Raw genomic sequence first — 15,212 nt, 5'->3', positions numbered from 1 at the left:
GACCTGAACTGTTAAACATCATTGACATGAACTGGAATGATGACTGAGAGCCAGAGCTTCTGACCTCACAAATCCTGTGGAAAGTCTTTCCAGAGGAGTGGAGACTGGTAAAGCTGCAAAGAACAGGACACATTTATAATGGTTAAAGTAGGATGGGATTTCGACCAGCTTATGATCAGGTGTCCACATACTTTTGACCTCACATTCACACACTCATTCTCTCTCACTCTCTCATTTACTATTTCACTCTCTCACTCTGTTATTTACTCTCACTCTTTCATTCACTCACTCTCTCACTCATTCACTCTCACTCATTTACTCTCTTCTTTATTCTCTCTCTCATTCACTCTCTCACTCTCTCACTTATTCACTCTCTCACTCTCATTCACTCTTACTCTCTCTCACTCTCTCACTCTCTCACTCTTACTCTCTTTCACTCTTTCACTCTCACTTATTCACTCTCTCACTCTCACTTATTCACTCTCACTCTCTCATTCACTCTCTCACTCTCTCTCTCACTCTCTCTCTCTCACTTATTCACTCTCTCACTCTCATTCACTCTCTTACTCTCTCTCATTCACTCTCTCACTCTCTCTCTCTCACTCTCTCACTCTCACTTATTTACTCTCTCACTCTCTCATTCACTCTCACTCTCTCACTCATTCACTCTCTTTCTCACTCTGTGAGATGACAGGATGATGAACAGTGATGTGAGTGCGTTGGTGTTTATGCAGAAGCGTCGTGTCTCTCATCACTGTAACAGGAGCATCAACAAAAGATAAAACCTCAAAATACTTGATGTGTGTGTTTGTGTGTGTGTGAGTGTGTGTGTGAGTGTGTGTAAGTGTGTGTGTGTGTGTGTGTGTATGTGTGTGTGTGAGTATGTGTGTGAGTGTGTGTGTGTGTGTGTAAGTGTGTGTGTGAGTGTGTGTGTGTGTGTGTAAGTGTGTGTGTGTGAGTGAGTGTGTGTGTGTGTGTGAGTGAGTGTGTGTGTGTGTGTGTGTGTGTGTGTGCTATCACACGTCCATTAGTGTGCAGCAGGTCTGAGTGCATTACTGGTTTTACTGGTTTATGATCTCACACCTTCCTGTATCTCTTCGGTTCAGAAGATTTGGGACGCCGGGCGTGTCCACCCGTGTCTTCCGTAGTCTTTCCATAGGTTTTGGGACTGAAGGCAGCAACTGATTTATAGTAACACAGCAGGTTTTTAATAGAACACCGACCGGACTGTTCTGCAGACAAGCCAGACTAGCACCTGAGAGCGCTCTCTGCTCATACAATCATGCTGTTTTAACTCATGCAGAAGGTGGATTCTTGCACTAAACATGCACTGATAGACGGGTTACCCACTAATACCCCCCCCCCCCCCCCCCCCACATCCCAATCATACCAGTACAGACGCTAGAGTTTAAAGACTGGCATTGGTCCCAGTCTGGATGTTGTTTTTCTATGGTGGAGAGAACACGAGGTTTTGTAAACAGATCCAGACGGGTCATCGTCATTCCTGGACGTTGTTGACTAAATGTCCTGGTGTCTGTGTGAGGTTTCTGTTGCTAATCTGGTTTCCTCTCCTTTCTACAACATGCAGAAGGTGGATTGGATGCTCTGCATTGCTCATGGCTGTGAGTAAGCGGGTTCATGTGTAATAAATATTTACACGCTTCACACACAGATGATTAAAAGTATTTGGACGGGGGGTTCAGATCTGTGTTTGTTCAGCTGGAGCTGCAGTGATTACGGGTTGAGTCAGTGATTTTATTCTGTTTCATTTCCCTTCAGCTCTTTATTTAGAATAAAAAATATATCTAATAATAAATAACAATACTATTAATAATAATTATAATAATATAATAATACAAATACTATAATAATAATTAAAAAAAATAGAAATATTATAATTATATTAATAATAAATAATATTATTAATAATAATGATATTATAATAATATTAATAATAATTATAATAATATAATAATAAAATATTATAATAATAATTCTAAAAAAATAAAAAATATATTATAATAATAATTCTAAAAAAATATTATAATAATAATTCTAAAAATATTATAGTAATATTAATAATAATAAATAATGTTCCCCAGGATATTATATTATATTATATTATATTATATTATATTATATTATATTATATTATATTATATTATATTATTTTAAATTATACTATTTTATATTATGTTCTATTAAATTATATTATATCATATTATATTCCATTACGCTCCAAAAGCCGCTTTCTTTTAGATCTGGGTGGTTTTTGAGTTGCTTATTTGGTTATTTATTTATTTATTTATTGTAGACTGAAACAGAACATGAGGACAAAAACATCAGATCCAGAGAAAAAATCTTTATTTCACATGTATTTATTACAAGCACATTTAAAAGCACAACAAAATAAAAACCAACCTGAGTTCTTCACTACTGAACATCGTTTATCATTCAAATAAAACAGACTGATTATTTACAACTATTAAAAAAATATAAGCTCCAAAAATACAGTTTTAATGTTAAATATAATAGACTGAAGAGCCAAAACATTAGAACCAGCCGCCTAGACTGCACAGAGGCTGCAGAAGAGGACCGAGTGTGCAGGATTTTAATGTTTTGGATCATCTGTGTGTGTGTGTGGGGGGGGGGGGGGGGGGGGGGGGGGGGTGTTAATGTTTTGGATCATCTGTGTGTGTTATTGCTGTAGATTTAGATCTGACTCTGTACTGAGGAAACATTTTCATTAAAGTGCTCAATAATTCACCAAGAACTGAAATAAACCGGTCAGGAGATCACAGAGAAGCAGAGAAACCAGAACCAGGAACCATCAAACATCCATCAGCAAACAGCAAACAAACAAACAAACAAAACAGCCGACGATTCCACACGTTTCACAATAAACTGCAGGATGAAGCTTCCAGCTGAAGAGGAAAGTTGATTTACATGCATCAAACATCATAAAATTCTTCAGATTTAATTATTATTGTTATTATAATCATTATTTATTTTTGGCATTAAAAATACATGAGTAAATAGATTAACAAATACAAACATAAATAAACAAATAATTTAATTAATTAATTAATAGATACATAAATAAATAGATAAATCAAATATATATATATGAATAAATAAATGCATAAATAAGTAAAAAAAAATAAATAAATAAATACATCCATAAAAATAGATATCAGCTGTGCTGTTGACCGGCCGGGCGGCCACACAGACACGATCAGCCGCGCCTGAGGGTGAGATGATGGAACCGGCTCCTCATTGCTGCTGTAATAGCGGCCTCTGCTGGCTGATTTAGACACTGTGTTAGAGATGGTGGATTTGTGCAGTGCCGTGTGTGAAGATGCCCGGCCGGCTGATAGCACAGCTGAGATTCAAACCCAGATATCAGCGGTGGTGGGCTAGTGTCATAGATCACTGCACAACTCAAGCATCTATTATTATTATTATTATTAGTAGTAGTAGTAGTAGTAGTAGTAGTAGTAGTATTATTATTAATATTAATATTATATTAACTGTAGTATTAATTAATTTAATATTAATAAATACTAATATATTTATAATATTATTTTATTTATTATTATTATTATATTAAAATTATTTGTTATTATTTTTATTTGTATTATTATTACATTGTATTATTATTGTTGTTGTTATTATTATAATTATTTTAAAAACTATTATTTTTAATATTATTATTATATTAACTGTAATATTATATTATTAATAAATTATTATTATTAAATAATAATATTTTATTATTTATTTTATTTAATTAATATTATTTTATATTATAATTATTTATTTATTTATTATTATTATTACTATTTATTATTATTATTATTATTATAATATTTTAACAAGACACAGTACAGCTCCGTCTCTCGTCTGTCCTCTAAGATTCTCCAGTGTAGACGTGGTGTTTACACCTCCCTGTAAAACACACACACACACACACACACACGCACACACACACACACACACACACACCGTAATGTTCCAGGTTTTATTTAAAAGTTAATAAATGAATATAAAGCAATAAAACGTTATATTTCGGAGTGCTGGTATAAAATGTATTCCTAGTTTCTTGGGTTTTAATTTCACACTTTTTGGCACGACGGCGAATAAACGGAGATAAAAAATCATAAAGACGAGGACGAGCGTACGAACAGTGCTGAAGGGTGCACCTATTAGCTTTACGAGCTTTATGATGCCTGAGAGTGTGTGTGTGTGTGTGTGTGTGTGTGTGAGGTCATGTGACCAGGGTGCTTTATAGCCAGTGTTTGGGGTTTGTTCAAGGCCCTGGACAAGACATTCGGTACAGATAAATAAAAGTAAATATTTTTACAGTATTTATAAACAACAGTGATGAAAATAATTGAGCTTTATTACTCTGAGGTTGTAGCGGCGTCTCTAACAGAATCTCTGACCAAAAACGAAGCGTGTGAGAGTCATTCCTCCTGAGTGTTCAGGATTTAGAGAGCGTTTATCTGAAAATGATTAAACTGTGGAGGTTAGACGCGGAGCAGCGCTAATGCTAACACCTGCAGGATTTAATGGCTCATTGGAGATGCTAAAGAAACGCCGGCGCGTGTGGGTACGTCCACGTTCCTAATGAAGATCATTGTGGATTCATCCATCAGAGATCCGTTCATTCTTCAGAACTCAGAGAGAGGAACGTGAATAGCTCTAACCCTATAGACTGAATAAATGGGCACAAATCCCCACAGACACACTCCCTTGTAGAAAGGCTCTTTAGAAGACAGGATGGACGGAGGATAGACGAGCAGTTCGATATAAAACATAAACAAGCTGGCGGTGGGGCGTCCCGATACTCCTGCCCGGTAGCGTGGGTATCCTGCAGGTTTCCACGGTAACCCTATACAGTAAGAGCAGTGGAGTAGCGCGGCGGTGATAAAAAGCTCCGATTAAAGGCGCTTAATCTCCATCCAGCTCCAACATTAAACCATCAGGACGGGGTGTCAGTAAATCCAGCCGCTCAAATTCCCTCTTTTATTTTTCGCTCGATATCCGTCGGTGTGAGTTTCTCTCCCGCGGGTATTTAGCCGGTGGAGGCTGGCGCTCTTACATAAAAGAAAAGGCTAACGGTGCTAACGGTGCCCCATCGATCCGGCCTCGTACCCGCTGCCAGGAACACAGCATCACAGCAGCACCGCGCCAACCGTCCTCCCCAAAAAAATCTGCACCTACAGAAGCATCTCAGAATAACACGAGGAGCGTTTGCAGAGAAATACGATTTATAAATATAGAGGGCCTGACTCACGGGCGGCATCCCAATTCATCCCAACTGTGGTCTTCAGTAGGCCTGAGGTCAGGGCTGAATAAAAGTCCATATGAAGTTCCCAGTTCAGAGCTCTTTTTATAACGTACTTTTATAGCTCAAAGGTTAATCAGAAGGTTGCTGGTTCAAGCCCAGGCCTTCCCTAAACTGTTGCCACAACATTACAAGCATATGATTTATGTTAGTTTACTTTTATTCAGAGCAACTTACATTTACGATTGAAGGGCTGTTGAGGGTTAAAGGCCTCGTTCAGGGGTCCAACAGTGGTGGTGCTTAAACCAGCGACCTTCTGATTACCAGTCTAGTACCTAATGCCCTAGTCTGTATGAATGAATGCCTAAACCTGTAAACAGTTACTAAACTAGTAATCAGAAGGTCGCAGATTCAAGCCCCACCACTGACGTTATCACTGTTGGGCCCCTGATCAAGGCCCCTAACTTTCAGTTGCTCAGACTGTATTCAGTCACAGTAATCTGCTTATTCTGGGACATTAATAATGAAACTATTGGAACCCACACCCACCTGGACTCCATGGTGTCTTTGGTGAGGTAGACGATCCAGTAAACCAGGTTAAAAGCACCGAAGGAGAGCGGGAACAGGATCCGCGAGTACTTATCGATGATGCTGGTGCCCGTCAGCATGGCGTCAGCGGGCACGTCCGAACCCTGCTGGTGCACATCGGGCATCAGGTTGGCAGGAGCGGCGGCGTTTGGTATTTGAGACACGGAGTTTAATCGTTTCTTCAGAACACCGCCGGGATCCACCAACGGCTGAGAGAGGAGAGAAAAAAAAACATGGGGGGGGGGGGGGAGTATTTTAGTTTCCAGACGTGCTAAACAACAAAAAAATCAAAAACACAGAAAACAACAAAAAACATCAAAAACACAAAAAAAATCAAAAACACAGAAAACAACAAAAAACATCAAAAACACACAAAAAAAAATCAAAAACACAGAAAACAACAAAAAACATCAAAAACACACAAAAAAAATCAAAAACACAGAAAACAACAAAAAACATAAAAAACACAAAAAAAAATCTACAACACAGAAAACAACAAAAAACACTAAAAACAACAAACAAAAACAAACAAAAAACAACAAAAAACACTCAAAACACTTAAAACAACAAAAAACAACAAAAAATTTCAAAAACACTTAAAACAACAAAAAACAACAAAGAAAAACAAACAAAATAACAACAAAAAACATCAAATAAAAAACACAAAAAACAACAAAAACATAAAAAAACACAAAAAACATTAAAGAAAAAAACACAAAAAAAGAAAAAACACAAAAACATGAAAGAAAAACACAAAAAACAACAAACACAAAAAACATCAAAGAAAAAACACAAAAAACATCAAAGAAAAAACACAAAAAACAACAAAGAAAACAAAAACACTCTTCCTGTTCCCTCAGGAACACTTGGTCCAGTCCAGGTCATCAGGGAAACAACGGGAACTAAAAAAGAAGGACGTTTACCGAAACCACTTTGCCGTCGCTCTTGGGGATGGGCAGAACGGGCGTCCGGATGGCGCTGGCGCTGGCGGCGTTGGCGCGGCGACATTCCCGTTTGGCCTGCACGGTGGAGAAGTAGTTCACGGCTGCGAATTCGATGAGGGCGGAGAAGACGAAGGCGAAGCAGACGGCGATGAACCAGTCCATGGCGGTGGCGTACGAGACCTTGGGGAGCGAGTGGCGGGCGCTGATGCTCAGCGTTGTCATGGTGAGTACGGTGGTGATACCTGAACAACAACACAGATGTAGTTACTAACAAGGTTAAAGGTTACATCAAAATGGTGTACTGGTTTATTTCTGCATTTTTCTTCCAGTTTAGTCATATCCAGTTCCTCTTCCTCTGCTGACACGCTCTCCCTCCGACCCCTTCTTATCCGCCTGTACTTCGGTGGATCGGTGCGTGAGGTCGGTCTCACTCAGGGAGAGTCACGCGCTGATCTCCACGTTCCTCCTCTTCTGTACAGGCGCCTTGGCTACTAACCAGGGTCCTCACACAGCGACCCCGCCCACTTTTTAGTCCCGTCTTTTCCCACCCAGCAGACTAGCAGCTGATTGTGCCCGCTAGTGGCGCCCAGCCGACCGGTAGCAGAGCTGAGATTCGAACTCGGAGAGTCTGAATGAACAGTTTGGGTCGGCACACATTGAGCTCCACACCAGTACAGGTTTGAGATGAACCGGCATGCCAACCATGAGTCAGAAATGATCAGCTATCAGCCGTTCCTGAGAGGTTGGAGGATGGTACCAGTGATGAGGTACCAGCTCTGAAAGCTGGCAGCGTTGGGCATCTTTGTCATGCAGATTGGAGTCATTCTTCACACGCCGACGGGCGTGTAACAGCGTTAGCATTGTCCTAACCTCGTTATAACCCGCGTCGTTAGCTCATTATCAGATGATTCTCACGCTGCACTTCTGATGCTCCACAACATTCAATCCGTTTCTCACATCAGTTCCCTGAAGCTCCTCTGACTCCACCGTGAATCAACGCCCATTATACCCGCTCGTGCCCGGCGGCAGGACAGCGTGGCGCTCGTTTCGGTGGTGCCGGTGAGAACGGGGACGGTGAGATTGACAGAATGCGTGGGAGGGAACGAGCGATGATGTGGTGGAGCGCTTATTGTGGATCTGGCAGAAGAACCCACGAGGAACGTTGTGCCATGGAGACGAGGAGAGAGAACAGAAGCGTGAGGAATCGCCCACCAGGTTCTGGAGGCAAAAGGTTTCCTCACAATCTCCATTCTAGGACGAGAAACAGCCAGAGAGGAACGAGGAGAATCTCAAAATCCACCTCGCTGGAATCCCATCAGCTCTGGAGATGATGCCCTGAGGGAGGCACTGATCTACACCTGAAACCTCCATCAGCTCACCTCATCATCATTCAGGACGTTTTTTTTCCTTCCACCATCATCTAGGAGACCCTGGGTGTCGCTTTATCTGAAGACTGTCCACTATAAAATCCCCAAACTAATAAATCTGACCTCTCCTGACTGTTCCATCACCAAACCAGACCAACGTCACGTTAACCTGAGGAACTATGAGGAGCCAAAGTCCAGTCTGGTCCACTCCAGTCCAGTCCAGTCTAGTCTAGTCCTGTCCAATTTAGTCCAGTCCAGTTCAGTTCAGTTCAGTTAAGTCCAGTCCAGTCCAGTCCAGTCTAGTCTAGTCCTGTCCAGTCTGGTCCAGTCCGGTTTGGTCCAGTCCAGTTTAGTCCAGACCAATCCAGTCTATTCCTGTCAAATTTAGTCCAGACCAGTCCAGTCCAGTCTTGTCTAGTCTAGTTCTGTTCAATTTAGCCCAGACCAGTCCAGTCCAGTCTAGTCTAGTCCGGACCAGTCCAATCTTATATGAAGAGTCTCGAACCGTGAACGCTCTTCTTTATGGCTCTATGAAATCCCAGCACTCCAATACATTTAGCTATTGAAAGTCTTTTAGCTGAACGTTTGGAATGTAGCTCCACCTAGTGTCCAGATACTAGAACTGATGCTGGATTTTGTAGGTCGGGAGCTTTACATTTAATTGACACTCATTATTTTATTGCATTTCCAGGGTTGTTTGTTTGTTTGTTAACGTTACCACCCTCACCACAACACAACCATCCTTCATCACGGTGGGGTTGCAGTGGCTGGATGCATTAACGTAAACATTTCCTTGTGAATCACTTGCAGTACCGTGTTTGTACCAGAGGGGTCTCCAAATCCCTGAACGAGAACACAAGCCGTGCGTACATCTCAATTACGGTTCAATCTCAGGACGCCGGTGGGATTAGCATGAACCAGCGTGGACGTTCGGTCCTCGGTGTTTATGGCGCGTATCGTCCCGAGCGTAAAACGCGTCGTTAGCACATCGGCGACCTTTTAAAAACGAACGCACCACGATAAAAAGCCGGCGGGGGCTGAAGGACGAGCTGACGAGTTTCTGCTCGTTACGAAACCACGCCGCTGTTTTACACACCCGCCGTCCTCGTAATGACCCGGAACTCTGCTGCGTCCCCGTCTGAAATAAAGAGAGTAAACTATAAACCTTAAACGACCCACGGCGTCACGCTCGTCCGTCTCATCCGTCTCGTCCGGCTCCGCGCCTCACGCTTCTGCACTTTGTTCAAGCTGAGCGGACAGAGAACGAGGAACCGAGGAAGAGCCGCGCCCGAGGCTACACCAGGCTTTTATCAGAGCCCAACATTTCAGCTTCTTGCTCTCAGAAACACTGAAGCTTTTAAACATCTCTCCACTTTATTTACAAAGTCCTCAAGCCAAAAGTATGTGGACACCCACACTGTTATTGGTTTTGTGTGCACACAACCTCTACCGAACACCTCTGAGATGAACTGGAACGTCAGCTGTGAGTTTATTACTGTCTGGTTCTGCTCACACCAGCAAGGTATGGAGTCCACAGGACTTTGGAAGGTGCCCGGTGGTATTTGTGCTACTGTAGCTCTCCTGTGGGATCCAGGAGTCCTGGGTGCCCATGACCCTAGTCACTGGTTGACCGGTTATCCTTCCTTAGACCAGTTCTGGTAGCTACCAAGCCTAAGCCTAAGTTCCTCTGATCTGAACCCTCGTCTGTTTTGTTCCTCCCGCTCCCGACACGCTGGACACGCCCGGTAGATTATTTATGGTTACCGGAAGCGTCGATCCGTCAATCAATTCCATCCGACGTCTCTCAGAGCGAGTGATTCAGGTCCTTCCTCAGACTCCGTCCAGTAAAGTCCATTAAATTAATGAAGCGCACTTTACAGGGAGAGAAGATGGACCAGTTCCAAATAAATCCTGGACGGGGGGACATCCCCGGAGTTCCTGATCTGACTCAGGAACCCTTTTGGACAGCTGACTTCCCGTACCTCTGGGGTATAAATATGAGGTGAGACAAACACACGACTCCTGTAGTTATACATCAACAACCGACTGTTATAAAATTCTACAGTAATTATGTTGGGAAGCGGCTCAGTGATTAAGGTACAGGAGTAGTAATCAGAAAACTGCTGGGCTAATCCCTGTTATGACCAAGGTGGCACTGTTGGGCCCCTGAGCAAGGCCCTCAACCCCTTAATTGCTCAAGTTAGGTTTATATACTGTATAATTGTAAATGCTGCAGATGTAAACGTGAATACTTAACACAGCTCCAGGATTTTTTGCTGGTCTTGGAACCGGGGTGGCACCATTTTTCCAGAAGGAGGGTGCGGGTAATTTTGGAGCTGAGGTGATGTTACCTGGGAATGTTGGGAGTTTGTTCCGGTTTGTTCCGGTTGGATCCGGTTGGATCCGGTTTCCCCAGACTCACCGAAGACGGTTCTGGCAGGGACGGACTCCTTGTTGATCCAGAAGGAGACCTGAGCGAGGATGACGGTCATGATGCAGGGGATGTAGGTCTGGATGAGGAAGAAGCCCATCTTCCTCTGCAGGTGGAAGTGCACCGTCATCACCATGTACTCACCTGTACCAGAGATAACGAGCTTCATGTGTACAAGGAAACACGTGTCGGCCACCGAGCTGCCGAGCTCATGAGCATCTGCCGGAGCACGGACGAAAGTATCAGGACGCCCATTCTAATCACTGAATAACTGCTGTGTGTTTCAGCAGGACAGTCACTAACAGATGTAATAAATCAATCAAGCTTTGCAGCAACAGTTTAGGGAAGGACTGTGCCGCTATAAGGACCAAGAAGCTCCAATGTTCTGCACAGAGCCCTGACCTCAGCCCCACTCAACAGCTCTGGGATGAACTGGAACATCAACTGATTGATCAGCACCCAGTTGTACAAATACAACCGCTGCCATCTTTTATACAACTGAAAGGGCACAAATTCCCATACTCAGAGGCCCTCTCAGAAGAGTCAGGCATCCGAATACTTTTGTCCGTACAGTTCCAGGATAAACATCACCGATAATAAAGTAAATAAATAATTTCTCATGTTTCCACCCAGTTAAAACTCACCGGTGTTGGATTTGAGTCGCTCGCTGGACACCGTCTGACCGATCAGGTCATACTGCAGGAGGCTGGACGATTCCTGCGGCACCTCAACCGAAAATAAGGGTCCCTTCTTCCAAGTGTACACGATCTCGCTCATGGGGTAGGCATCTACCGAACCGGACGAGAGCAAACAGGTCAGAAAACGTCTACAGGAGTGTCGATGGAAACTTTAAATCATTTTATCAGGTTAGGATGGACCTACAGCTGCCGAATTTGAGGGGGCAGGAGTGCCCGTCCATGGGGAAGTTGATCAGCCTCATCGGACATTCGGCGTTGATGGTTAATCTGGGTTGGAGAGAGGAGAGGAGACACCACAAACATCAAAGACACTTTCATCTTTAAATCATTTAAGAGTGTCTGAAGTTCCCCTCCGTCCCCGTGGACCCTGTGTCCCGGTCTCTCTCTGGTTTTCGGGGTCTGTACCTCATGGTGTAGAGGATGGTTCCGTTCTGCATGATGCGGAACAGCTTGTTGGGCGTGGTCATGTTGTGAGCGATGGAGCGCTTCCCGTTCCGGAAGAAGGTGTCCGGGGTCCAGATCTTGCTTACCATCAGGTTGTTGAGACGCAGGATCTCGATGGGACCCTGGAAGCGCAGACGCTCGTCTATCCACGTCTGTCTGAAGAACACGTCCATGGTGTACTCCTGAAATCATCGGATCTGGATTATTATCGATACAGCAGGTGCAATATTTCCAAAAAAGTCAGGACGGGGGCGTGTTCCCCCCTGTGATCCATCAGCGTTCCTATTAATGAGAATTTTTAATGCGTGGGGAACTGAGGACACTGACTGTTGCAGGTTTGTGAGTGGAGTTTGTGTGGCTCACAAAAAAAACTCAAAAACATACAAAGTATTTTGTATAAATTAATAAAAATAAAGGAAATACAAGTGAAAAATCTGGATGATAGAAGAGAGAGAGAGCTCAGGAGTGGCAGGGCAGGTGGGCATCATACTGTAATTCACACCTCCCTTCTGAGCTATAGGGTAGAAAAACCTGGTACTTTTTTGTAAGACATTTGCGTGAAGCCTGGACACTGAAGAAAGATGCATTCAGGTTGAAAAATGTCATAGAGGAAGATGATCACCTCTGAGCAACGAGACATCCAGAATAGAAAAAGAGCTCCTGAAGCACATTAAGTCCTGCAAGTTCAGCTTCCTTGGGCGTCTGATGAGGTGCCCACATGAGGACATTTAGGGCAGTGTTACAAATTTTTTTTTTTACTATTATTTTATGTAAACACTGTGGAAAATGATTCCAGAATTTTATGTACAAGTTTTGATTTGAGATGCATTAGAACTAAACAGCAACATTTTATGGTCTGGGTTCTTCTCTTCTCCCTGAAGCCTCAGAAGACTCGTCCGTACTGGATTTTCGGACCATATCACATCAAGATTTTCAGGATATTCCGCGCTCGTCGGGCGAGATTACTGCCCAGATTAAACTCTCTAAGCTTCTCTGATGACGTCCAGGCCAGGCGGCAGAATAATGAAGGCAGGACAGGACGCGACTCGAGGAGCTGCAGGGGTTCCGACCTCAGAGAACTACAGAATTACTGCACAAATCCCAGTAGGCATGGGATTATTTATTAGGGAGACGTGATCGTCCCAAAATTAATGGTGCGCTGGTCAGGAACTCGTTTATCTTCTGAACATCTGAAGATCATGAAGAACCATCATATCAGAGCCAGAGAATCAGAATCCTCCTGCTCGTCATGTTATTCACTCACCCAATTACTACCCCCCCCCCCCCCCCCCCCCCCCCCCCCCCCAAAAAAAGCTCCTGATGCATCACAAATGAAAACATGTCAGGCTCTCATGCTGCAGGAACAAATAACAACTGGAGCCAAAGTTCCACCTTCCATTCATCTTCACTAATCACTTTAACCGGTTCAACCTCAAGGGGGCGCTAATCAACCCCAGTGCGTCTTATTTACTCACATCTAAAACTCATTTTGACCAGCCAGTCCACCTTCTGCAATCCACTAACTGTCCGGGAGGTGGGAGGAAACCCGAGCAGATATAAAAAAATCCTCACAATCCAAACCCACCTCCCCAGGACCCACATGGTTGTGCCACACCCACTCTACCAGCCGTGCCATCATGTTTCTGTTGGATTTTACTCACGTACCATCTCCACGTCAGACACCGGGCCGAAACTGGTGACGAAAATATCAGTTATAACCTCCGTCACTGGACCTGAATAAATAAAACAACAACCATCAAACACTTTACACAATATTTGCACTGTGTAGCCAAAAGTATGTGGACACCCTTACTATAAATAATTATTGAGTTGTTTCAGGTGGTTCAGCCACGCCCATCACTCACTGTAGACTCTCCAGCAGCAGTATGATGAAAGTCCTTCCCTTACAACCTGATTCCACACATTTAGGATGAATTAGAATGTTGACTGGCAGTTGACACTCACGAAATCTTGTGGACGGTTCTCCCGGGTGAGTTGAGGGGGGCAGTGATGCCCTTAGTAATGCCCGTGGTTTTGGTGCAGATTTTCAGGTGTCCACAAACTTTTGGCCCCTTTAGTACTAATTGTGTAAAAGTATTTGCCCCCCCTCCAGGACCAACTGACTGCACCAAATTAGAACTGCTTCATCAGAACCGCTTCATCAGAACTAGTTCATCAGAACTGGTTCATCAGAACTGGTTTATCAGAACTGGTTTATTAAGTGACTCCACCACGCTGGACTGTTTCTGTTCTGACTACAAAATAATGGACTTGCTTTTCCTGTCTGAAAATAATAATCTAATAATCAGTCTGCTCAGTATCAATTCGTGCCGTTTCCTGTGGACTGTGGTGTCGTGAACATAAACCCTACTGATGTCCAAATGAAACTGAAGACCATAGTTTAGAAAAAAGGAGAATAAATAAATAAATATAAATAAACAAATAAATATAAATAAATAAATATATAAATAAATAAATATATATATACATAAATAAATAAATATAAATAGATATATAAATATATAAATATATATATATATATATATATATATAAATAAATAAAAATATAGAAACGGCGGGACAGTTACTGAATGTTCAGATATGTGATATATAAACCATCAGATAAATCAGATCTGATACGGTGACGCTCAGATTAATGTGGAGCCTCATCATCAAACCAATTGTCCAGGCTGCTGAATTGACAAATTAATAAAAACCCACGATAAACTGGGATCCAGTTCAGAAACCATTAAACCACTGAAATATCACTCGTTTATTACAGGTGTCCTTAAACTTTTGGACTTGGAGTGTGTGATGAATATAAAGAAGCCGTATCAGCCTGATCTGATCTGATCTGATCTGATCTGATCTCTGACCCTCAGATTTATTCTCCTGTCGTCTTTACCTCCAAATCCGGGCCGCAGTCTGTTGTCGTATCCATCCAGTAATCCGTCCAGGATTCGGGTGATGTTGTCCAGATAGACGCGCGTCTCGTTCGGGACGCTCCGGCACCAAACTGAGACCCAACTGTCCAATCAGCAGCCGGGAAAAACATACACAAAAATAACATAAAGAATTTATAAAATCACTCAGATGATGGAAAAGTTCAGAATAAACGAGGACGATGGAATATTGTGATAAATCAGACCTACCAGTAGAGCAGGATGAGAGTGTGTGTGGGTGCCATGGCTCGTACTGGTCCTGCGTGTGTGTGTGTGTGTGTGAGGTCCTCGCTCTGAGGCTGATGGAATAAAGGAACGCTGCTGTACCAGGGCGCACTTTCTGCTCCATTGGAGAACCGGCCGCACTCCATTAGTTCAGCACGGTCACGCCGGATCAGCTCATTCTACACCCCCCCCCCCCCTTCCAAACACCCCCACACCCCCCTGACCCGCCCGTCCCAAAATATGTGGGGCGTGTTTACCACTTATTCTTAATTATTAATAATAT

At 43.0% G+C, this 15,212-nt stretch overlaps 1 protein-coding gene across 1 annotated transcript in view; it reads right to left on the bottom strand.

Annotated features, from left to right (window-relative positions):
• gabra6b (gamma-aminobutyric acid type A receptor subunit alpha6b) overlaps positions 1-14,949 on the bottom strand; it is a 23,304-nt gene extending 8,355 nt beyond the window's left edge. Inside the window, exons 1-9 of the mRNA XM_063012062.1 lie at positions 14,915-14,949; positions 14,668-14,789; positions 13,428-13,495; positions 11,724-11,944; positions 11,503-11,585; positions 11,265-11,408; positions 10,612-10,764; positions 6,802-7,064; positions 5,836-6,087 (exon numbers count right to left, since the gene is read on the bottom strand). Coding sequence (XP_062868132.1) covers positions 5,836-6,087; positions 6,802-7,064; positions 10,612-10,764; positions 11,265-11,408; positions 11,503-11,585; positions 11,724-11,944; positions 13,428-13,495; positions 14,668-14,789; positions 14,915-14,949 — 1,341 coding nt within the window. The remainder of the gene's footprint in view (positions 1-5,835; positions 6,088-6,801; positions 7,065-10,611; positions 10,765-11,264; positions 11,409-11,502; positions 11,586-11,723; positions 11,945-13,427; positions 13,496-14,667; positions 14,790-14,914) is intronic.
• Positions 14,950-15,212: the final 263 nt, after the last annotated feature.

The sequence above is a fragment of the Trichomycterus rosablanca genome, chromosome 16 (genome assembly GCF_030014385.1).
Source record: "Trichomycterus rosablanca isolate fTriRos1 chromosome 16, fTriRos1.hap1, whole genome shotgun sequence".
Lineage (NCBI taxonomy): Eukaryota > Metazoa > Chordata > Actinopteri > Siluriformes > Trichomycteridae > Trichomycterus > Trichomycterus rosablanca.
This window is presented reverse-complemented; position numbering and strand designations above follow the sequence as displayed.